The following is a 23,633-nucleotide window of genomic DNA, read 5'->3' on the forward strand; positions in this document are numbered from 1 at the left end:
AATCACCCTTTCTGTATTAAGAAGGACTGGGTTCCTCTACTCTAGTCCCTTGCTGATATGCATCTCCAAAGCAAAGACTGATAGGGAAGTTTCTTTCAGGACTCATCTACAGAGAGTTTAGCCAACAAACATCTAACCCACTAGGCTATTTAAACTGAGATATGTGATCAGTTACGCAGGAATTCAGTGCTACCAGAGATTATCAGCACCTTGGGAGAAGTCTGCAGCCCTGCACACAAAGCCAAAGGCAACCCTTTCTATGCAAATTCACGTTCTCTTCTGCCTTTGTTGTAATCTATTAGTGGCAGTTTTCCGCTATCCCTGGGCAGTCACTTTGCGATTACTGGCTCAGCTTTCAAGAACTGCAGGAAACAAAAGTAAAATTAACAATTCCCTACTAGCACCAGGTTTACTGGATCCAGGGATGCCCAAAAGGATGAGAAGTTGAGAAGGGACACCAAGATCTTCATCTCTGAAGGAGAGAGAGCTGAGGTCTGAAGCCATTTTGGAGATCTGAGAAAAGCAAGCAAGATACTTCAATGCTGCTGATATTCTCAGCAGCTCAAGTTGGTGGGGTTTGTTTGTTTGTTTTTAAGAACTGGTGTTAAAATTAGGCATTTGCAGGTATTTGTTTGATTGTTAGACTATAGGTTTACAACACAGGAAAACAGTATCCCGGTTCTTAGACAACTTACTATGAAAAAAATCTGATCGTATTCCTTCACAAACAGAACTCATTCCATGCTCCTTGGATGTGTTTCCCCGAACAATTGGCCTGTGTCTGTGGTCACATTGTAAGAGGTTCTCAATGTACGCTGAAGGATCCTTACAAACATGGGATGGGTGTCAAACAAAAGGACAATCACATGGGTGATGTACATCTGTGTATTTGTTGGTAAACATGTGAAATCTTTTCACTCTCCAGAGAAGACAGAATCATCTGACCAGGCCAGAAGGAAAAAAAAATAACAAGTACCCATTATTTCTTCAAGTAGGTGAGACTGTAAGCATGAAACAGCTCCTTTTCCTCAAGTGAAAAACCAGACTGCCCCTCAACATCTACATGGAGCAAAACAAGAATTTGGGGTTGACAGAGCATATTTCCTTTCTCCAAGATATGCAGATATGGAATATAATTAAAATATATTATCAGTGGTTGCAAATCTCTGGCAGCAGTAACCATCATGCGTATTGCAGGAAGTCGGCCTTTGTCTAGGAGTAGCTCTATGACTCCAATGAAGTATTGTTGTTCAAGGAGATCTTAACTTCAGACCTCGGCATGACCAATTTTGATAAGTTTGTTGTTACAATGGGAAGTATGGACTGGCAAAGTTGTGTCTTTCCCTGAGCCAAGTGATTCTATTCAGGCAGTCAGACTGACTGCTGAACAACTTCAGGTATTTGTTACTCCACATTGAGAACAGTTATATCCTAGAATAACTGGTAGGGTCACCACACCAGAAAGTGCCAATACCAGACCTATCTTTCCAGCTTTCATATTCACAGCAGATACTGGCACTATTGGCCTGTTTTGCAGTCAAGTCAAAGCAGATGGGAAGCGGAAAGCTCATGATGTTTTTTAGGTGTCAGATGCACTTGTTGAGTCTTTCACAGTTTGTGGGGCTATTATGACGAAGCTTTGGTCTACTGGTCTCTGACTGTGCTCGATAAAGGGGCCACGGCACCCAGTGGGAAAATGCAAGCATCAAGTCCTAGAGCATGCTGGCACATGCACAGCTGCATTGCTCCCTGAGCCTCAGCACACCCACTCCAGCCTCTTTAAGACTTTTCATTTTAAGAGTCTTGCTCTTAGCATCCACTTTCTCAGGGACCCCAATTCAGTCTGTTCTCACACTACCCCTCAGGCTTTCCCCCCATTAAAGTCCTTGTTCTCCAATGACCAGCGTTTACTCCAAGCAGACCGTGCAAAGCAAGGTATGGAAAGCCTCATCTCTGTAAACATGGGTAGAGAGTGACTTCTCATACTGCTGCAACATAGTCAGCAACAGATAGCACTTGTATCCCTCTGGGTAATTCTGTAGTGCACATGCTTAAAGAAACAATAAAAAACAAAACAAAACAAAACTCCCTCCCCCCCAAAAAACCTCCACCCCACCCCATCCTAAAACTTAGCCCCTAAAATATTACTTGAGATTCATTTGCAAGAATTATTAATCGTCCTGGACAAACATATTACTCTAGCCCTAGCTAGAAAAAAATAACATAAAAACGGAAAAAAAGCTTTTCTCATAAACTCTTGTTATGTTGCAGGAGAGTGATTGTGAATATATGAAAGTGAAATAGGCTTTGAGACCTCTTTCAAGGAGCTAAAGCACATTTTGCCACAGTAAAGCAGGGTGCAAATAAAGAATATGGGGCTGGAAAAGAGGGAGAAAGTCCAAACTTAAATGTGTTCAGCAAATTGTTACCGTATACTATAGTGCATTGATGACATTATCCAAAATACCAGAGAAAGTGTGAATTACAGAAGGATAAGCAGAGAGGGCTGGAGGACAAAGTGTATGTGCAAGTAAACTACTCTTCTCGTACAGTAATGCCTATTTTTCAGAGTTGACCAAAAGCAGAAAAATTTCTCAACAGCTGAAGTTAACATTTGTAATGGGGTTAAAGAGCAACTCTCTGGACAGATCTTCCTCAAGCTAGTTTTGTAATTTGAGATCTACAACAAGTTGCAGTGGAGATATGGAAGTAGTCTAAAAAAAAAAATCAGTCTGTATTGCTTTTTCTGTTAATATTTTACCCTAGTTACCACTGGGTTTGTGAACTAATGATACTTAAGGCTACACAGAGGTAGTCTTAGATTGTTAAGGCTGCATCCTTTTGGTAGGTTTATTTTCCTGTGCTGGCCCAATAGCGTCAATCATACAGACAAACTTCTGAGTGCATATAAACCAGAAACCACTAGAAGGTCTCACGTGAAGTAATATTACTGCTGCTAGTCAGCATATGCCTCCAAACACTATTTAGTGGAGTAACGGACAGACTGCTTGTACAGTATGTGTGTCAAACTGACTGTTAGTTAATGTTCCTGTCAAATCCTAAAGCAATTCTAATTAGACGTCTGGGACCTAAGCCTTCCTAACCAACCACGTTACAGTGACAGGAGAGAAAAACAAACAAACAAAACCACTCATCATAAAACTAATAAAAGCATTTACAATAGCACTGTAGAAAAATGACACGCGTCATATTCCATGGTTTTCAGTTTCACACTGGCTTATGGGTATTGTGAATACTCTACTGGAAGCAAAGAGGAACAGAAATTAATAGCCACCAGTAACTCCAGAAGTGTTTTTTAAGAACATTCTACTGAAACAGTTTGGTCTATTGGCAGCAATGACAATGAATAACTTCATATGAGAGAGCTGCAACTGGCGTCCAATGGAAAGACTGAGCAGGTTATATTTCTTTGTGACTTTCTCTCACAGAAGATGCAAAGAAATAAATCCATTCAGAAAACAAGTAACCTTCTGAATATAAGCTTCTGAAATGTTTTCATTGTTCAAAAGAACTTTCATCATGGAGGGATCATCTCTGCTTGTGAAGATACCCAAAGCATTGTTTGATGTTCAAAGTCATCAGTCCTCAGACATCATTTTTAACTAGCAGTCAAAATGACACCCCTGCGCTCTATCATGGAGTGACACACACAGGGCAGGGAAGCTGTTAGCCTAATACCTGCCTCTCCTGCACAGAGGTTATCGGAGCGGGCAGCCAGCAGCAAGCTTTACAAAACACATCCACATTCTGGCTTTCCTTTGACAGTGTTGGACAAGAGCCCCCCGCCTCGCAGGGCAGGGAGCAGCAAAGAAGAGTCCATAAAACCCCAAACTTGAAGACGAGTATAAGAATTTCAGAGTCCTCACATCCGGCCGGCGGTGTGCATGTCTCTCCCCCGAACCAGTGTTTGTTCAGTGCTCCCTGCAGACTGGATGTGGCCTGAAACAGGTGGGTGAAGCTCACCTCTGCCCAGTGCGGTTCCTGTTCGCCTCCACATTTAAGGCCAAGTTGTGTAGAAAGAGAAAAAGCTGCCACCACACTTGATTTCTGTTCTGCTGATGCTGTAGAGAACAGTTGAAACAAAGTTATTTATATTTCTACAATTGCAACATACCACTTCTCTTTTCCAATAACAACTCAGTTACACTTTTCAAGAGCAGACACTTTAATCCCATCAGCATAACAAGGGGGTGCAGCAAGGGATGAGAGCAGAGAGGGAAATGATAAGTTCTCCAGAAATAATTGTAGCTCTAACGTTACAAAAAGAAAAGAGCAGATCCTTTATGCATTGTGCACAAGAGGATTAAACTTTTTTTTTGCTTGTAGGATTTTGCAGAGTTTAGCCAAGTGCTGTTTTTAATCAGATTGGCTTCTGAGCCTTTCAAAAGCCCCAGCTGCATGAACAAACAACTTTTTTTTTTTTTTTTAAAAGCCCCCCTTCACCCCAAAAGTAAAAAAAAAAGTAAAAATATAACTGGTGATCCATCTGTAAGTGATTTGACACCGTGAAGGTCAAAGGGTTAATCTTCAATTTAAACCACACTGCTGAGACAGCAAAACTCTGATTTCATCTAGTACAAGAAAACACATTCGTGCACACACACACTCCCCCACCCTCCCCCCACCACATTTTCCTTCCCAGCATCTCCAAGATAATACTGCCCTTTTTATAGCCACTTTTGACAGTAAGCCATAAATAATCAGCCTTGGAGCCCTTTCCTACTGACTGGAGCCAATTAAACCTTAAGCAAGAACATACTTGAAAACACACAAAAAACCAAAACCAAGAGGTTATTTCAGGTCCCATTGTCAGGGAAGAAACATGGGAGTTGAGTTTCAGGGGGACACCAGACTCTATAATGCAGCTTTGGGGCAGGGACACTGTTCCTTCTTTTGTTAAGTGTAATCACCCTGCAAAAGTGGCTCCTATTATACCCCCACCTTCCCGCACTCTAATGGCATCTCACACAAACAGGTGGGTTTCTCTTTACATTGCTCAGCCTGATATACTATTTCACCTCAATAACCAGCTCTCTATTAGAAGTCAGGCTTTGTTTTCTTATTCAGAATTCCATATTTGTTAAGCAGGACTGATCATTTCTGGAAAACAAAACAAACCAGCCCCAATATCCCTCCCCCCAATCCCCAGCAGACGAGGAATCAGAAGACTGGCTTCCAACAACTGTGCTTCGGTACACAGGAGTTCATAAAAGAGCACTGAAGCACATTATACGAACAAGATGTTTCAACTTAGGTTAGCCCAACAGGGCAGAACAACGTGGCTGTAAGGCAATCACAAATGGGGGAGAGCTGCAGCAGGAGATGAAGATGAGCTTTCCAAAGCCATCCCAAATATTATTATATTCATATTTAGGCATAAATAGATCTGTACCACAAGTATATACTGAACCAGCTTCAGAAAACCTGTGCTCATCTTGCATCTTAGCAGTTGTTCATTCTTCTTAACCTCAAGACTTACCATGTGTCTCCTGGATTTAGAAGAGTTCCCACAGATCTAATCACACACTTAAACACTACCGTGTTTAGTGCATAACCTACAGATGGCAACTCTAGAGCCTGGTATCATCTATTTCAAAGGAACCAGTCCTGGGTTCAGTCCATACTGCCCAAACATTGCTAGGTTTACATTAAAACAGCCTTTCATACACTATCCTCTAGGGCTGGTTTACAGCCACCTAAACTGTTCCCAAAAAGCAAGATGCTTGTCCTTCCTTGTCAAACTCCAGAGACCTTTCTCACCCTCCTCCATACTTCCAAACCTGCTCAAGCACACATGTGGGACCAAAATGTTCTGATGACATCTAGATACCGTGCATTTATCAAACTATTATGGCTTAAGCTGAATGCTCCTTTAGATGTTCATGGTCATGGTAACATGCCAATGAAGCAGCATGCAATTACGGTACCTTCTTCTGCAACTACCACAAACACTGACCTCTGCTTGGAGAGCAGAGTGGACAAACACACTACAGATGCTCCAAAGGGAATCCTGTTACTTCAGCAAACTATTTCTTTCTATTGGCAGATGAAAGAGAAGATAAGTGTATTACAGGGAACTGGTATCAGAGATTCAAAATCACGATTAAAGATGCTAAACTTGAAATATATCTCAGCTGATCTGGTACCTGCAATTTCAACTACCCCACCCTGTCAGGAGGACAACTGTGTGTAAGAATCCCTGTATTTAATGTCCCACTTGATGTAGGAGATTGCTTTGGACTTTTCACAAACCACAGCAGATTTCTGAATATTCTGTCTTCTTCTCAAGTTTTAAATGGCACTGTAGAAAAAACAACTGTTATTTCCTATGATAGGTAAAAAAGGCCACATTCAGGGAAAAACAGTGGAAGGATAGAGCTTCTCCTCCTCCTGCTTTTTTTTCATGTGTTTGCTTGAAAGGAGCACTTTGAAAAGAGTATTGGGTTTTGTCTGGTAAATAAAAGTTTTAGATCTCTACTTTCAAAAGAGTTACAGTCCTGCAGGAGAGCAAATGAGATGTGGTATCACAAGCACTAATTCTAACATCAAGAAACAGTTCTGAAGTTAAAAAGCACTAATACTAAAATGCTAAACTTTTTTTTTTTTTTTTAATTCATACTCTGCTGTGTTAATTTCACTACTTGAGCTACTTTTTTGGTAAAGCATTTTCTTCTTTCTCCAGTTAAAAAAGTTTCTCATTATTTACCTGAGACGCTCAATGAGATTTCCATACAAAGAACTCAATAAGAATCATTTAAACATGCTTCCCCCTGCTTATAAAAATGTAGTATCTCAAATCATTTAATGAAGGATGTTGATATCATTCATTTTGAATTGAAATGAAAAAATTAAGCATGAGGCAACTCACTGCCTACAACCTCACATCAGGCCAAAGACAGCTTTCTAGGTTTTATGCTTAGACCACAGCATTCTATTTTCCTGGGTCCATATTTAGCCAGCATTTCCTTCCATGGGGCTGTAACTCACACACACTTTCACTGGCTTGCAGACTGAAGTAGTCTGCTTGCATTGTCCTTACCTTGCACTGTACTGGAAAAGGAAATGGAGCAGGAAATTGACCAAGGCCAGAACTGATCTGTCAATAAAAGCTACCTTTCCTACTGATCAGGTCATCCTAACACATCCAATCCATGCCATCACATAGTCAAAGCAACGCCTGTGCCAGCACAACAGCAAGGCAGCCTCAGGAGAAGAGTAAGCTGGATGGCTTCTGTCAGGGACAAGCCTATCTAACAGGACTTTCATGATTATGGTTTCACTTCAGGGCTGATCTGCTTTCTGCAGCACCAATTCAGCATGGGATAAGAGTCACAGAATGGAAATGGTAGATATAATTTGCAACAGAGATAGATAAACCAATTTATGGAAAGACCTTCTGAGCCTAAAAAAAGTACTTTTCACATGTTTCAGTAGCTTTTCCCTAGAAATGCCTTTGCCAAGACCAAAATACTCAAATATCTCAGGACTGGTGGTTTTCCTTTTGGTGGGGGTAAGTTTATGGCTTTGTTTTTGGTGTTTGTGGTATAATTCCGCTGCCAGGAAGGACAGAAAAACTAGGAGAATGACTCCATGAATTCTGTATCTAATTTTTTTCAGCTGTGGTATGTTTCAAGTAAATAAGTACTCATAGTCTTCTAAGAGTCAGGACTACTGCAACACAGGATAGTATTTTTCCGATACCTTGCTATGCTGATTCGAGCCTCACCAAAGCGTTTCAGCACACAGACTCACTGCTGCAACAAAATATCAGATAAAACACTTGGCTACTTCCATGTAAGCAGAAACACAACAAACATCTTGAGCCTTCTTTCCCTAGGCCAAAAGAAGCTCCTTTTACCCTCAACACTATAACCAAGACTAGAGTTGTGAAAACAGTAAGTCAACACAAAGCTGGAAACACATAAAACCATTTCCTATTGCAGCTGCTTTATAAAGGGGATATCCTTAAGAGACTGTCTGTCTGAGATGTTAGCCTGAATGCTTCAATGAGTCACAAGGAAAGGGCATTTCACAGGAAAAGCATCCTATGCAGCAGCAACAGTACACTAGCAAAGCCTGCACTGTGAACTGCGCTGACAAAAGCCAGAAAACCGATAAACAAAAAAGTGACAACAACTTTCCTGGAAGCAAATTAAAGGGAGACAGAACTGACTTGGCATTTATTCTCTCCTCATAATTAATACTCCTAAAACATTTTACACTATCAGTATACCAACATGCATCTGTTGAACAGCACCCCAGATAGCAAAAGTTTTTTAATCCCACCAAGCCCTTGAAAGTGGTGCTCAAAGGGAAAATCAGTACAGGTAATATAACTTAAAGAAAACTCTGACCCTCTGCCAGCTCGAGCCCTTGGGCGTAAACGTTTAAAAGATTAATCCTATTATTTTTTACCATCTGACAAAGGAGCCAACACTATATTTGAAAAATAAATAATATGTTCATCATATATACTCTGTATATATATGTGTGTGTGTGTAATATATATAATAATATATATGTATATGTATGTATTATGTAATATTATATATAATAATATATAAATGTAATATATATGTATAATGTATCATACCCATATATATATGGTATGATACATTCCTATCACATATAAAAAACAGGCACCTGTGCCCTCTTCAGCTTACAGGTAACTTTTAACTTTACTTCACAGTTTAGAGATGGTTAAGGGCCAAATTTTGATCCTATCTTAACTGGAAGGATTAAAACACGAACATAAAAAGCAATACTGTAGCAAAAGATGAATACTGGCATATGCGCACATAAAAACATCATTCTTTCTTTAATGACTAATACAAGTACCAGCAGTAAGTTGTTGGGATTTTATTTATTCACTGAAAACAAAAATACTTGCACACCGGGAACAGCTGCTGACTCATCGCTGAGGGCTGTTTTGGCTGCCAGGTGGCTGGAGGCACATTGTGCTACCACAAAAAGTGCTTCAGCTCACAAAGACTAGAAAGTCACAGTCCCCACAGCAACAGAGGTTACAGAAGGTATCCCCACAGTTGGAGAGAGAAATGGAAATCAAACTCAGGTCTTTCCAGCTGTGATTGCTAATGACCAAAGAATAATGCATGTGTTAAAAAAAAAAAGCAAAAAACAAACAAAACAAAACGAGACAGTAACAGAGAACAACAGAAAGAAGAGCATGGCAGCACAGAGGGAGGACAAGGAATTTCCTGACTCACAGAGCCTGTGGCTCAGCTGAACAGGTCAATATTTGAAGATGAGGAACACACTCTCCCGAGCAAGGCTTCCTTAGCCAGAGCCCCAGCAAGCTTTGCAAAACAAGATAAGCAACTTCTGTGCTTCTGCAGGGAAGGATCCACAGGAACAGAAAAACCCGGCAGGGAGGGGCATGGTGTGGGGCAGAGGAGGGACAGCAGGAGCACCGAAGATGGGCGCTGGCCTGGGCAGCAGGCCTTAGGCCCAGACCTGCTTTGGACACAGGTGAGCCCTTTCTGGTGTGCCTTGAGCCTTACAAACAGCTGCTGGTTTGTGCCTTCCTCTTGGGCTGAGCCTGCAGGAAGTGGAAGCAGACAGGCGCCATGGCAACAGCCAGCTGACTGTGTGTTGGGAAGGGCAGCCACCGGCCAGAGCGTTCCCAGGCCCGCAGCACCAGCCCGGGGCACGGAGAGTTACGGAGTTATTTTCCACCGCAGAGGCGGGAAGGAGAAGGTAAATAAGGGTCCTGTATTTCCACAGGCTGCACCTGGTGCTGCCTTTCCCTCAGAGCTGTGCCTGGGCAGGGCTCGCTCTCCACCACCCTGGGGTCAAGGGTGCCATACAGACATCCAGGCCACCACTCTGCTGCTGCGTGGGCTGAGCACAGGAGCAGGGCACCACGCAGCCAGGCAGCAGAGGCACATCTGTTTTCTTAACGTTTAAACTGGCTCTGAGACACTGTGCAGCGCACAGGAAACACCCCCTAGTGATTACAGTGCACCTCGGGCTTTCAGCAAAGTAAAGCTCTGGAAGTTTTGCAGGACAACAGTCCAGCGGGATGAGCGAAACGGCAGTGCTGCCCCACACTGTGGGGGGGGGGGAGGGGAAGCAGGGGGCAGGCAGGTGCAGCACCACAGCCTGCGGGCACAGCCGCCTCTCGTCAGCAGCCCGGATGACTCACAGGCTAAATTTAGAGAGCGATATAAACACGGCAGCCACAGCACAAATACTGCCCGGCAGATCCATTCTCACGCACTGCACCCTCGCCTCCTGGCTCGCTGGGGTCAGCGCAGCCTTCAGGGGCTCACTGCTGCTCTGGGGCCTCTTGGAGATGGCTGCAGCTCTCCATCGCCAGCCTTGGGTAACAAGTTACATTAGAAAGGCTAATTTGGGGTAACAGAAGTTGCTTCACTGCTTTATTTTTAGATCACTATTCTTTTGGCTGTGGTGTGGTCCTCAGAAAGATTACTTTGCCACTGGCGATGGTAGCTACCAACGAAGGAAAAAAAAAGCAAACAGCAAAACAAAACAGACTACTATAAAAGGCTAGCAGCACATTCCCCTTCAGTGGTTTGAAACAAAGGAGGACTCTGCAGTTGGACCCTCACTTCCCTGTCTTTCTACCATAAAATTTTATTGAGTAAAATGCAAACATGCGTGCTCCTACCATAAATAATCACTTCAAGGATCTCATCATTCCCCTAAGAGGCGACAGTATCTTAATAAGATCGACCAATCTAAACAGAGGACTGCAGGCCAAACTGCTGGGTTCTCTGCATGATCTCAGACAAGTTTTAACCTGTTTCCTAGTCTCCCACACTAAAAAATAAGTGCAATATTAACTGCAACTATTTCTAAATTGAAGAATGATTTCTCAGCTGCTGCATTGTTATGAGTAGAAAGAACATTATCACTGCCACAGGTCACGTGGTACTGTGAGAGATGAAGAAATGCAGCACAGCCTGCAAAAAACACTGCAATTTCACAGAACAAGAAGCACCATACGCTATTCAAACCACACAAAAATATATCAGGTGATGCTAGAAATACTCAGAATGGCTCACTGTATATCACTTGTACTGTCCCAAAGTTATTTCATATTCTTTAATGGGAGGCAATCATGATATTTTGAGACTGTAGCCCTACTGCCTGAAAAAAACCCCAGGTGAAGGAGGGATTCCCAGCAGCCTGTTATGCAGCCCTCACTTTTCTCCTGCCACCAGGCTTCCTTACTCTCTGCCCAATCCCTCTACCATGATCAAGCAAGAAGTTTTACTTTTTTAACATTCTCCACTTTTTCAAACAGGAAAAAAAAGTAATATACTTAAATCTTTTGTCAGATGAAAGTGTAGAGAAAAAACAATAGATTATGCTGACGCAGAAGTTTAGTTTCATTATTAAACTAATGTGTAACAGTTGCATGCAACTGCTGCATCGAGTTCATACAGCCTAGTCTCCAAGAGCAGCCTTGTGTGGCTGCCTGAGGAAAAGCAGAGGGCAAGTACATGCAATAGCTCCCCCTAATACTTTTTCAGCAGCTAACTATTTTGAGCTTATGTCTTCCTGAGTCAGATCTGGTTTCTGTTTACCTAGTGACCCCTTTCAATATCTATAAACTTGTTCCAGTTACCCCTTAACTCAGGTAAAGCACTGTGGTGCACAGTCTTCCTTGACAAGGAGTTTTATTGCATGGAAAAAAACTACCTTATTTACTCTGAGCTGGCTACTATTAGCTTGACTTGATTTTGCCTTGTTCTTGTACTGGAAGAAGTACTACTTCGTGTCACTTCTGATTTCAGATTAAAATAGCTGACTTGCCTTGAGTATTTCTTGAGCTTATCAGTCCTGGTCCTTTTTTTTTTTTTTTTTTTTTTTCCCTCTATAGAGAAATTTCATTATCCTTCGCCTTTGAACCCTTCACAGTTCTGCTGTTTCATTTTTAGAAGACAGTAAATCGGTACTGTATGCAAAATTCAAAATATAGGAGAAACGTGGATCTCAGTGTCATAATTATGTTCTGTCTCTTCATTTCCATTCTCAATACAACGAAGTATTTTATTTCAGGTCAGAACTAGAAGGGTCAAGCAAGTTTCTGTTAACCTAATGTCAAATAATCAGCTTCACAGGCAGCAGGATTTAGGAAGCATCAGAACAGGTGCTAGGCAAGGGGCAAAAGGTTGCCATGTCATTTGTATGTACAAGGGAAGGTGCACTTCCAAGCTCACCTTCCTGTTTTGGCAAATGATATTGAAGAAATCTAATAAAATTAAGCAAAAAAATAAATAAAAATAAAAATCTGCCTCCGCTTTCCCTTCTTATCAAGATCCTGACTCCATTAACTGTGTGAACTACTCTCCCAGCATACTCCTTTCCTCAGGCTTAGGATTCCAGTTGTATAGCTTTGCCTCTCAATTTTATCAACTTGATATTCTGCCTCTCCCCTGTCCTCTACACTAGGCACACCCACTTGAAGAATCCTCAGCCTGGTACTCTCTAAGCCCATGCTCCTGCATACTTGGCCAGACACTCAAGCCCTGCAACATCTTGAATCCCACAGTGAGCAGAGTGCAACTGAAGATCAGCTGCTTTGTACAGCAGCAACAGATACCAATCCACAAGAGCCAGAAGAATAGATCTTGAGATGGACAAACCTATTCAGGAAACAAATGAAAGCACTTACCCGAAGTCTCAGAGAGACTGCAGGTACAAGTAAGGAGTTGTTGGTGCTACAGGCTCAGTTGCAGGACAGATTGGGAATCTCTACAGTATTTAAAGTCTTTTCTGATTTTTTTTTTTCTTTTTTAATAAAGTGTAAAGTCATGTAAAGGAGAATTTCCTGCAAAAAAAATTTCAGTTTAAAAAATTATTTTTAAATAATTCCCTGAATGCCCCCAATAAACAATGGAGAAAGTCTGCTAGAGTTTTGGATAACAAATGCACAGGAAGTGCCATGTACCCATTACGCTGAACTAAGAAGCTTCTGACAAGACACCCAGGCTCCCTATTGAATAAGCAAAAGTGTCTCAGAGGAGGCCTCAATAATTCTCATGCGACACAGGGGGGAAAAAATATGCAAAAAATGTAATAAGTTTCACTTTCAAAGGAAAACAACATTTCCTCACATACGTTTTCAGTATCATTAAATTGAGACAAATAGTACAAAGTCTGGTAGCTCATCCACAACTGAGCAATATGGGCAGCCAGACTCCACATATTGCTTGGGTCCACTGCACAGTGACAGCAAGAGTTATCTGCTGAATCAAGTTGGGAACTGTCAGAAACAAAATTTTCTGTAGCTAGATTCATGGGAGATTTTTTTTGAGCATGGTCAGCATATCTAAATCAACTGCAGGATTCCTGATGTGTTGGAAAAGGGCTTTGTTGTTGTTTGTAATGTACTTATTTACTCAAGAAAGCTCAGCTCTGATTCAGCATCTGGTTCTCATTGAGGGTCAGCTTTTTTTAAACCAAGCTTTCCAGATGGGTTGAGTGAAGCACAAGGAGGTCAAGAGACTTGTCTGAGGTCATACAGCAAGTCAGTGGCTCTGCTTGGACTGGAGCCCAGAACTGTTCAAGGCTACCACTCCTTGACTCTTAAAGACACAATTTCATTCCCCCACAAAGCAGTCACTACAAAGATGTGGGAAAAAAATGGTCCCCTCAAAGCTGCAGCCTGCTTTGAAAGTTATTTGGAAAAGCCTGTAGCATTCAATGTCTGAATGGATCCAGGTCAAACTAGAGGGGTGCAATACCAATATTACAGTGTCATCCATCTCAGTCTTAGGTAATCCATGTAATCCTATAGGGCAGCACTGCACTGCTGCTGCAGACTGTAGTTCTACTCATATTCCATCCAGTGGTGCATCAGATCATGAAATTCACTGTCTCCTCAAGGCAAGAGAGGTCAAGTACACTCAGGACCTGAGGAACAGCCCAAGCACTTGTTGCCATGGCCTGGACAAGGAGGCACAGGCAACACAGCCCTGCTCACTGACCAATGGGGGATTCTAGGCCCAGCTCTGTTCACCATAACCACCAAGTACAACCTTCAATCTCAGTCACAGCCTAGGTCACAGTAGTTCAGACAGAAGGCATACAGACACCATGGCAAATGCATGCTTGCTCCAAAAGAAAAGGAATGCAACTGATGCTCCTTCTTCCACAGAAAGCATGACTCAGCTCTGCATTGTTTTCAAAGGGGCAGAGCAAGAAATGCGGAATGGAGGAAACACTGCCAGAGGCTACACAGCCTCAGTCAGGTAAGGGCTACCTCCAAAAAGCTTTAGAAAACATAGATAGTCTTACGTGTCATTCTAAAGAGCCCTTCCCTTCCAAATCTGGATTAACCTTTAGCAGGATTAACTTCGTGAGCTCTGATGCTCACGAACACTGAGCTTTGCTCAAGTCTTTCCTATAATGAATTCTGCACCTTAAAAAAGATTAAAGTCACAGAGCGCTAGGGAATGTTGTGTTACTGCTCTAGCACTGTTCTAAGGATTAAAAAGTCAGGTTTTAAACCACTATATTCTGTTTAATACATTATTAGGAAATAAAACCCTGAAAATGGTGTACATGCCAAAAGCAAGCATAGGTGCGGCCAACTTTCTTATTCTTACAAGATGCATACCCAAAAATCTTCTGTGTAGCCAAGAACCACAAAACAAACACCACACAGACAGAGAGCACAGGGAAGAGATAACAGCAACTCTCTAGGGTTCCCAGCGTGGGATGGAGTTAGATCGCGCATGCATCTGAGTCCAATGACAACTCAGTGACGTCAACCTCAGCAGCAATTGCCTGTTCAGTTCCCTCTCACAGCCAGGGATGTAACACTAACCAACAGCCTTTGTGTCAACACGGCCTTGCTGCTTCTGGTGCAAAATGAGAGCCATACCTGATCTGCTGGATTGTCTCACAGAACTCAAGAGCCAAGTGAGGGCAACTCTTGATCTGGCCTCATAAGCTACTCCAACACTGAAAGTCTCTCCCTAACTCCTGCTGAATGAGAGGATATTTTTTCTTTTCACAAGTTCACAGATAAGATGCTCTGTAGTCTACAAAAAGAGGCACAGGTTGTTGAAAAACAGACTTGCTCTCTCTCTCAGGACTTCACAAGACCACACTGGTGCGAATAACTTTGTGGTTTTCAAGACATCACTTTAGAAAATTGGTTTTGACTAAATGTTCGAGACAGGTTGGAATGGGGCATCCAAATATGTATTCAGTTTTGCAGCAAGTTAGATGACAGCTGGAAAGGGCAGTCTGAGACACTAGCTAAGGCACATCACATTGTAAAGCAGTCCATGCCTCTGCAGAGGCAGACTGCTTGCTTCTTCAGTAACAGGCTGGAAAGAGTCACTGCACACAGGACATAGGGGCTGCGTGCAACCACGCCAAAAACCATAGGAAATCCTCCATGCGGGGCTTGGAGGGGACTGGACACTTCAACAAAACAAAACACAGGGAGCAGTGCCTCAGACACTAGCATGTGGCTCTGTACTTAGTTTTTCTGACAAGCAAGAAAGAATTCCCTAGCAGATGCAAATGCCAAGGCCTATCCCAGGGTCGGGCTGTGGAGAACCACTGGCTGAACTATTCCACCCTCAGTTACGTTTCTGGATTTCTTTGGTTTTGTTTTTAAACGTAAATGGCTGAACAGCTCCCCCCCTTTACAACTTGTTGCTCTTCCAGTCCAAACAAAGACAGCACAGAGCTCCTCCTCCGCTGGCTGCAGGATTGGGTAGTGCAGGCGGACGCCTTTGTTTACTAACTCTCCCACATGCTTGGCCGACACGCACTGGGGCTGGCTGTGCAGCCCTAGCTGCAGCCCTGCTACAGCGCAGGAGGCTGGCAGCTCCCCGCGGCCAAGAGGCAGCAAAAGCCAGACCGGGGGCAGTTTCAGAGGGCCGCTTTGGGTGGGCATTCTCGGATGCGTTTCCAAGGCACAGACTTGAGGTAGGTTCACTCCCCGAGATGCAAGGGGTCAAGTTACAACCAGTTCCACCACTTCGCTCCGGGGCTCCTCCACTCCGGAGACATTAGCTTTTCCTTTGCTGAGACAATCTGGCTGTAGATAGCTATTGCTATGAAAAGGTGGCACAGGGGAAAACCCCGCACAGGGGAAAACCCCGTTCAACCAACAACGCATGCTAAAAAGCTTGTGGTTGTTCATCGTTTTCTGTAATTTGCAAAATGACATTCATAGCCTGATCTATCTTTCTGCAGGTTCATTTTCCCGTTACAGCTTTAACCTCCCTGCCGTTTGAAGAGTCCTGTTTCCCCCTTCTATTTCTTATCACAGAGACAACTAAAACTTTGCCCAGCTACAAGCCACGTCCTCTGATCAGGGCAGAGCTCTTCACTTACCTTTGAGAAGAATCGCAACAGACTCCAAGTTAACAGCACCAGCTCATTTAGAATTAGGAAAAGCTTCTTGTCACTCTCAGAAGTCAGTAAGTGTCAACTGCTTCATATGCATTTGGAGGCACACTACAACACCTTGCTGGACTTGCATACAAGTAGAGAATTGCTGCCAAACTTTGACCACCAAGGTCTGCATGGCTGGAATTTCTATTTGTTTACAACAGGGGAAGGGAGGGAGAAGGGACAAAGAACCTAGGTTTCTAATGGACATTGGTTTTGTTTCTTTAAAAACAGCAGAGCTCTTCTTATTCTTTCTTTTTTTCTTAAAGAAAACAAGATTCTGTTTTTCAGAACTGATGGCATCTTACAGCTGTCTTTTGTTGTGAGGAAGTTGGTCACAAGGCTGAGACACTAGCTAGGACTGTCTCACAGAAGAGTTGCTAGCAAATCTAAGCATGATCTATGTATGATAATACACTCTAATATTTGAGACAGCTATCCCTAGTCAACAAGGAGTGTCAATATAGACTCTAGGCTTGTTGTCATCTCCAAGATGAGGAACTGATACAAGTCACAGACAGCCAACTGTACCACAGAAGAGATGATTCTGGTGGTAAGGAGAGTAGAGAAGTAAAAAAGCTAGAGAACATCAGTGACTATTGCTGATGAATCAGGACAGCTGGAATAGCAGACAACAGCAGCTACCTTTCCAGACAATAAGTGCAGTTCTACACATTCTCCTTCCTCTGAGGATCTTTCACAAAGAGCCATCAATCTAGCATAAGCCAAATACACAGGGATAGCCTTAGGCAACAGCCTGCTTAGCCGATGCCTGGAGCCAGTCTTCTGGAGCACCACTCTTGGATAGGAAAGACCCCACCTTCCCCTCTGGAAACGCCCTACCCTCTGTATGTGGAGCCGGTGGAACTGGTCTGCAATGCACTGCAACTTCCGTGCAATCTGCACCTCTGTACGTGCCTCCTGCTGACCTTCCTGAGGCTCTTCTTGGAGATTTGGATCCAATGCAAAGCCAACTGGAGGGACGTGTAAGCGGTAACCAGCATTCCCTACAATACAGATACCACAAGAGTCATTTTCCCAGCACAAAGAATAGCTCCTCTATTTCGTACTACACTTCAGGCATACTGAAAGAGTTGCACATAATCCTGATTTTTTTTTTTAACTTATTTTAAAGTCCAGTTTCTGCAGCTCAAACAACGACTGCAATATATACCATAAGCATGCAGTATAGATCTAATTTGCTCAGCTTTCAATTACACTTATATCAATGAAGCATAACATTGTGCTGCCTACCCTAATCAAATGACTGGTAGGATCTTCCATCCACGTGGTTCTTTTGCTTGTTTATGGTTCAGACAAGTTTGTTTTTTTCCTTTAATGACAGTATTACATTTTTTTCAACACTTTAAGGGCTGTTGCATGTTTTCCTTCAGACTTTTCTCAGTTGTTCTTTCTGGTGCTTAGTGGGACTGATGTGAATTAAAGCTGGATTGGATACACAGCACTGAGTGATGTCCCATCAGTTACCAGTAAAGTGCTACTAATTCAACATGTTTAATACCAGTAAAGAGCCTAATGTCTGTCCCACTAAGTGGGAATTTTTTGCATGTTCTTCTCTCCATTGCAAACTTTCAGGAGTTTTTCTTAAGTGGATGAACAACACAATAGGTTAAAAAAAAAAAACATAGGTAAATGGTAGGATATGAGGGATGGTGAACACTTCAATGCCCAGCAGCAAAATAAAATGACAGGAATAAAGTGAAATAGAAAAAACAAGTGGAAGTACAGCAGAAGCAATCAGCAAGTGCCTAGATCCTGCAATGACAAGCAAGGGTAAGAAAATACAAGTTGCCACTCTTTAGGGAATAGGATAAAAGCAAAATAATTTAAGTCTTCTCATTTAAAGCACTAATGAAAGAAACTGCCTGACTGGGGAAGTGCTGAAGGGACAGTTTCCTTGCTGAAAAGCTGGTGATGTTGGAGTGCTCTTACCATAGAAGAGTCTCCGGGGCTCTTCAGTGACTCCACAAGGCAACATAACATCCTGACTGGAAGAGGACGGGCTGAGTGTTTGAGTTGCCTTGTCCTGCTGCTCAGGATGCCTGACACCGGGACCACAGCAGTGTGTGAGGGGAAATAGTTGAAACCTCCCCAGAAGGCAGCTGTAGGACTGGTTCTGAGTGAAAATGCCAGTTGCAGTCATCTCACCAGGCTGACCTGCAAGTCCAAAGTCATCAGAGTGAAACACGTCATCGTCCAGCCCATCCAGGCTAGAATAGTCCTCTTCCAGGTAGCTGGGGCGATCCATTGCTCCTGCAATAGAGATATTTGAGGAAACAACTAAGACACAAGAATAACATCCAGGAGACAATGCCTTCTGCTCCGACAGTAAAACACAGCTCTTGCTTCCACGCCTGCTACCCCCCTCCCTCCCAGTGCAGTCCATCTGGGTGGGCAGGAGAGGTGAGAGACTCAGTAGTAAAGGTCGGGGCTTTGCAGAAAGTCCCTGTGTGCCTAGCCAGAGAGAGACAAATTTCACATGTCTGAGACTCCACTCAAGGCTCCAATCCCACAGCTGGTCACAGAGCAGGAGCCAACCCCCAACCTCAGCACATAAAAAATGAAAAGATTTGGCTGTAAAAAGCAACCCCAGCCCTCAAACTGCCCTGTGCCAGTCAGCTTCTTTGGCTTTGCTCTGCCTTGGCCTGCTCTACTTCAACTGTATGGTTTGTCCCATTCACTTTTTCCCCCCATTTGCTGAAGTAGAGTTCATAATCACAAGGCTGCAAGGCCAGGCTTTTGAAAAATCCTGGTGGCTGTAAAACTCACAGGAGCTGGCAAAGCTGTTCCTATGAAGTTCTTGAAAGCTTCTCCCAGTATAAGCCAACTTTCCCTTCAGTTCCCATTTCATCCCTCAGCTCAACTCAAAACATATCCCAAACTTGGCAATGCAGCCACTTCATCACCCCTCTTATCCTCAAGCCCACATGGACTGTCACTGCATTAGTTTGCCCTACTACTAAAGGGAAAAACAAAACAAAACAAAACAAAAAATTTGCCAGTGTCAGGCTTTAAAGCAGGACTTCTGTAGTCACCACAGCAAATGCTCTCAAGCTCTGCTGCAGCATAAAATTGGACGAAGATGGCGGAGGAAAGATCCCAAATAAACCCTAAATCACTGTTTCAGAGCTCTTCACAAACATACAATAATTAGAAGCAGATTTTCCAGAAAGCCACAAGTCCCTTTACTGTTACCTGTGCATCTAACCCCATTGGAAGACAGACTCCTAAGAGATCCATCTCCAGGATTTCCACCCAGTTCCAAACAAGGCAGTGAAATTCAACTCTTCACGTCTCTTCCTTTGCTCTGGTTTGCGAAGCATTTAACAGAATGGAAGACTAGCAAGAGGAATTTCAAGCCTGAAGGAGACATTAATAATAATTTTATGAGTTCAGTGCTCCCCTTGGATCTCCCATCTCCCCCCAGGTGAGCTGGGCTCACACACCAGCGTGCGAGAGGAGACAAAGGGCCTGAGTGGGGTGCGAGCTGTGTGTGCAGGGCCCCAGCTAAGGGGCACTTATTTGGGTTACTGCACCCCAGCAGCTCTCCCAGCCCTCCACCAGTCCCAAAAGAAGCCTGCAGAACAGCCACCAGCACCACGGACGGATGACAGCCACGCTGCCTTGGCGTAACATTCACAACAATCTCATCAATGGCTTAAGGACAGCGCACCAAAGGGCGTCACGGCACAGATCTTTGCCAGTTTTGCCATGGGAGCACATCTCCTGACACAGAGGCAAAGCGATCGTCCACTTTATCTTCACGGCAAGGTCTGCCTAAGTCTAACCCGGCACGACCCAACGGGACACACGCGATCATCACAACAAAGTGCAAGAAAGGCAACAAACATTTTCACAACAGGAGGTTGCAAAGCAGCAAGATTTACCGGTCCTCCCACAGCCGAGGCAGACTTCAGAGCGCTTAGGGAGCGCTGCAGACAGAACGCCAAAGCAGCACAGAGGACAACTTACCCTAGAGCTCACTTAAGGTCTTCCCAAGAGCCCAGAGCACAGATCAGCGAGCGACGGCCGCCGAAGCGGAGAGCCGCCCGCAGCAGCAGCGCGTCAATGGGATTCCTCCGTGCGGCGGTCACATGCCCGCAATGACACCGCGCGGCAGAGCCGGGGGAGGGCTCAGCACACGTGCGTGCCAGCGTCCAAAACAAAGCCGGCCGCTCTCGCTCCGGCACCGGCGGAGCCTTAACTCCTCCCTCCCCACGACGCAAGAGCGCTCCCCCGCGAGAGGCGATCGCGGCTCCGGCGGCCGGGGCTTCCCCACGACACCCCGAGCGGCTCCAAGCTCCCCCAGTCCCGCGCTGCTCCCCGACCCCTCTCACGCCGCTATCCTACGAGGAAGCGAGCCCTACGCGGCCGAGAAACCCGCGCGGTACCCACGCGCGGGCAGCGGGGCGATCGGCAGCACGGGGAACACACGCACGTTACCGGCACGGCCGCGCCACGCCGTGCCACACCACGCCGCGCCCGCTCCGTCTCGCGCCGTCCCGGGGCGACCCTCCCGCCCCGGCGGCGCTGTCACGCCGGCCCCGGCGGCGAGGCGGCTCCGCGGGCACTCACCGCCGAGCGGATCGAGACGGGCGTCCCGCGGGGACGGAGGCGTCCCGGGAGCGGGAACCGCCGCCGCGCCTCCCCGCCGCCAAACTGCCGCCGCCGCCGGGCGCGCCGCGAACAGCTGACGGCGGCCACGCCCCCGCCGCGCGCGCCCCGCCCCCGCCCGGCCGCCAATGGGCAGCGGGGGGCGCCGAGCGGCAACAGCCGCCGTGCGCGAAGGGGGCGGCCCGGGAACGGGCGGGGAGAGGGGTGGGAGGGCCGGGCTGACGGAGGGCTGCGAGGTGAGCGGCGTGCAGCCCAGAGACAGGAGTAGTTAAAAAGGAGAGCACTCCTCATGTAAAGCTGCTTTTCCACTCCTAATCTTTACAGGGAAAAAAAATACACACCAACAGAACGAGTTGCTGTATCTGAGGTGGGAACGGGGAGGGTATCTGAGGGAGGAACGGACTCGCTGTGCAAGCACTGTTGGGTTTAGAGCTCTGTGAAGCTGCTCTCAGCCTGAGCCTACTTCCGCAGAAACGATCCCAAGTCATCTGAGAGCAGAGGTGTTGGCATAGATGGGCTGGGAAGCTGTCGGCTGGGTTTGAAACTGATGGGAGTTTGACGCCAGCAACAGCTAGTTATTTTCAAACATAACTTGTATTTCTTGGCTTTATATGACCTAGAATATTCTCCTTCACTTTTAAAGTATGAAGGCTTTTAAAAACGTGAGGGATTTAGGCTCAGGAAATACTTTAACACACGTGGTGGTTATTCCTGCATATCAGCAGTACACAGAACTAAACACCTGGGGTAATAAGGATAACTTGTCAGCAGCACCCCTCACCGAGAAGATTATGAAAAAGACCAAAGCTGAGACCCAGTGTGGCAAACAACAGCTTGCTGTTGTTTTGCTTACTCCACCATTGTCTGTAGCCATAGTTTGCAGATGCCTTCCGCTGAGCACAATAGCAAAATCTCCCCAAACTCAGAGGTACATCGTCAAGATCCTCAACTGAAAGCAGCACCCTGTCAGGTTGCCTTTCAAGCCTACATAACCAGATCACTTGGAAGGGAGATTCTAAAACCAAGCTGTGGACTGAGAAATGTTAATGGCTGTCAAGTCTGCCACAGTTATTGAGGTTTGTAACTTAAACTCAGGGGAGGGGTTAGATTGGAAACTGATTGTTAGCAAGGTGAGGTGAACTATCCTGGGTTCCTCATATGACACTCTCCTGAAACGTTCTGTGAGCCTCTTTGCTTAAACACTTCAGTCACTATGATTTTGTGTGAGGCATTTAAAATTGCCATTAATAGGTCAGCAAGCTAATAACATGCTCCCTCTCCAAGAAAGCTGTTTGTTTATGATTCTTGATCATTAGTTCATTTTTACTTTTATTTGCCGGAAGGACTGAGCTTTTCCTTCATTACCAGAGAATCACTGCACGTCTGACTTGTACATCACCATCAGGAGAGAAAGAAAGAGAGTTAATTTCTTTCATTTTCCTAAGGGTCTGACTAAGTTAACAAAGCTTAGCTGCCCACTTTTGGCAGTCTAGGGAACTGGGAGTGAGAGAGGAAGGGAATGCTATCGATAAAAGCAACAAAAAGTATCTTCAAGATGTTTGAATTTTGTCACACTGATGGTCAGGCACTGGCAAAATGCCAGACGCTGGAGGGCTACTTCTACTCGTAATTTGAATGTGCATTGCTATAAATAAAAAATGAATGCACTGCAATTCCAACAGCTTATGTCTTCCAGACTGACTTATAACTGCCTGCTGGTTAGGCTCATTAACAGTAAAAACAGTACCTGATCGGCTTTGTTTTCATCTTGGTAAGCTGCAGTTGGGGCCACACTTTCTATCCCCAGAGGCTGCATTTTGGGAACTCCTACTGTGTTGAAAATGTATGGAAACTGAAATCTATGCATATAATCAGGCTGGATGGTAAGAGAGCTCAGGAAGGATATTTGTGCCTTTCAATGATTAAAAAAAAAGATATGGCACCATTTCTAAGAGAGGGGACTCAGAGGGATTCCTTGAGGAAATTAGACATTGTTAAGAAATGGCTCCAAGTAAATAGACCGAAACCAAGACAGAGACAGTGAGTCTGAAATGGAAAATTGTGAACTGAGGGCAAGTTATACCACCGAGCTGGCTGCATTCTGCAAAGGGAATTTCTACAATAGCAGAGACGAGCATCTTACCTTGGAACTGGAGCCACAGGGATAGATACTCTGCCAGATTTTTTTGCTCATTAAAGCACGTGGCAGTAAGTTCATTCAAGAAATTAATCTTAAATCATGTGGAGTAGTGCTCCACTACCATCTGTGGAGCAAAATATCATGCCAGCCTGCATAACCCTTCGGTTAACCTGCTTTAGTGCTCAGAAGACTAGCGAACAATATTGCTTCTTTTATTTAGTTACTCCCCGCCCCCCTACATATGCCCTATGTTTATTCAGAACTGTTTCTCCTTATTTTAGTGACAAAATGCTATTGTCAGCATTGTTCTGTAATTGCAGAATGCATTGTAATTTTAGGCACAGGTCTTGCAAGCTGCTCTGCCTGGGTGGGCTCCTGAAACACACACAGGGCCAACTTGATGTTGGTGGGGGTAGTCTTTGCTAAAGCC

General features: G+C 44.6%; 1 protein-coding gene across 4 annotated transcripts; it reads right to left on the reverse strand.

The window, feature by feature from the left end:
- Positions 1-2,128: 2,128 nt before the first annotated feature.
- On the reverse strand, positions 2,129-21,103 carry BMF (Bcl2 modifying factor). Of its 4 annotated transcripts, none has more exons than XM_065753966.1 (5): positions 21,025-21,103; positions 19,645-19,809; positions 18,382-18,606; positions 17,272-17,435; positions 2,129-4,082 (listed from the first exon to the last, which is right to left on the reverse strand). In XM_065753966.1, exons 3-5 carry the CDS (start codon positions 18,590-18,592, stop codon positions 3,981-3,983), a joined length of 477 nt encoding a protein of 158 aa, XP_065610038.1. In that variant the 5' UTR covers positions 18,593-18,606; positions 19,645-19,809; positions 21,025-21,103; the 3' UTR covers positions 2,129-3,980. The 4 variants fall into 4 exon arrangements, with proteins under 4 accessions (XP_065610038.1, XP_065610046.1, XP_065610021.1 ...); XM_065753974.1 differs by lacking the exon at positions 18,382-18,606 and adding an exon at positions 18,607-18,702; XM_065753949.1 differs by having other exon boundaries at positions 18,382-18,702.
- Between the last annotated feature and the right edge of the window lie 2,530 nt (positions 21,104-23,633).

Source organism: Cyrtonyx montezumae, unplaced genomic scaffold (genome assembly GCF_038088225.1).
Source record: "Cyrtonyx montezumae isolate F1298 unplaced genomic scaffold, pur_monq_1.0 scaffold_10, whole genome shotgun sequence".
NCBI lineage: Eukaryota > Metazoa > Chordata > Aves > Galliformes > Odontophoridae > Cyrtonyx > Cyrtonyx montezumae.

Bases quoted from the DNA above. Each gene is read 5' to 3' on its own strand.
- BMF (XM_065753949.1), bottom strand. From the start codon at position 18,697: ATGGATCGCCCCAGCTACCTGGAAGAGGACTATTCTAGCCTGGATGGG. The intron at 17,436-18,381 runs GTAAGAGCACTC...TCTGTATTGTAG, and splicing joins GCCCCGGAGACTCTTCTATG to GGAATGCTGGTTACCGCTTA. The intron at 4,083-17,271 runs GTAGGGCGTTTC...TGTTCTCTACAG, and splicing joins ACCGGCTCCACATACAGAGG to CATCAGCAGAACAGAAATCA.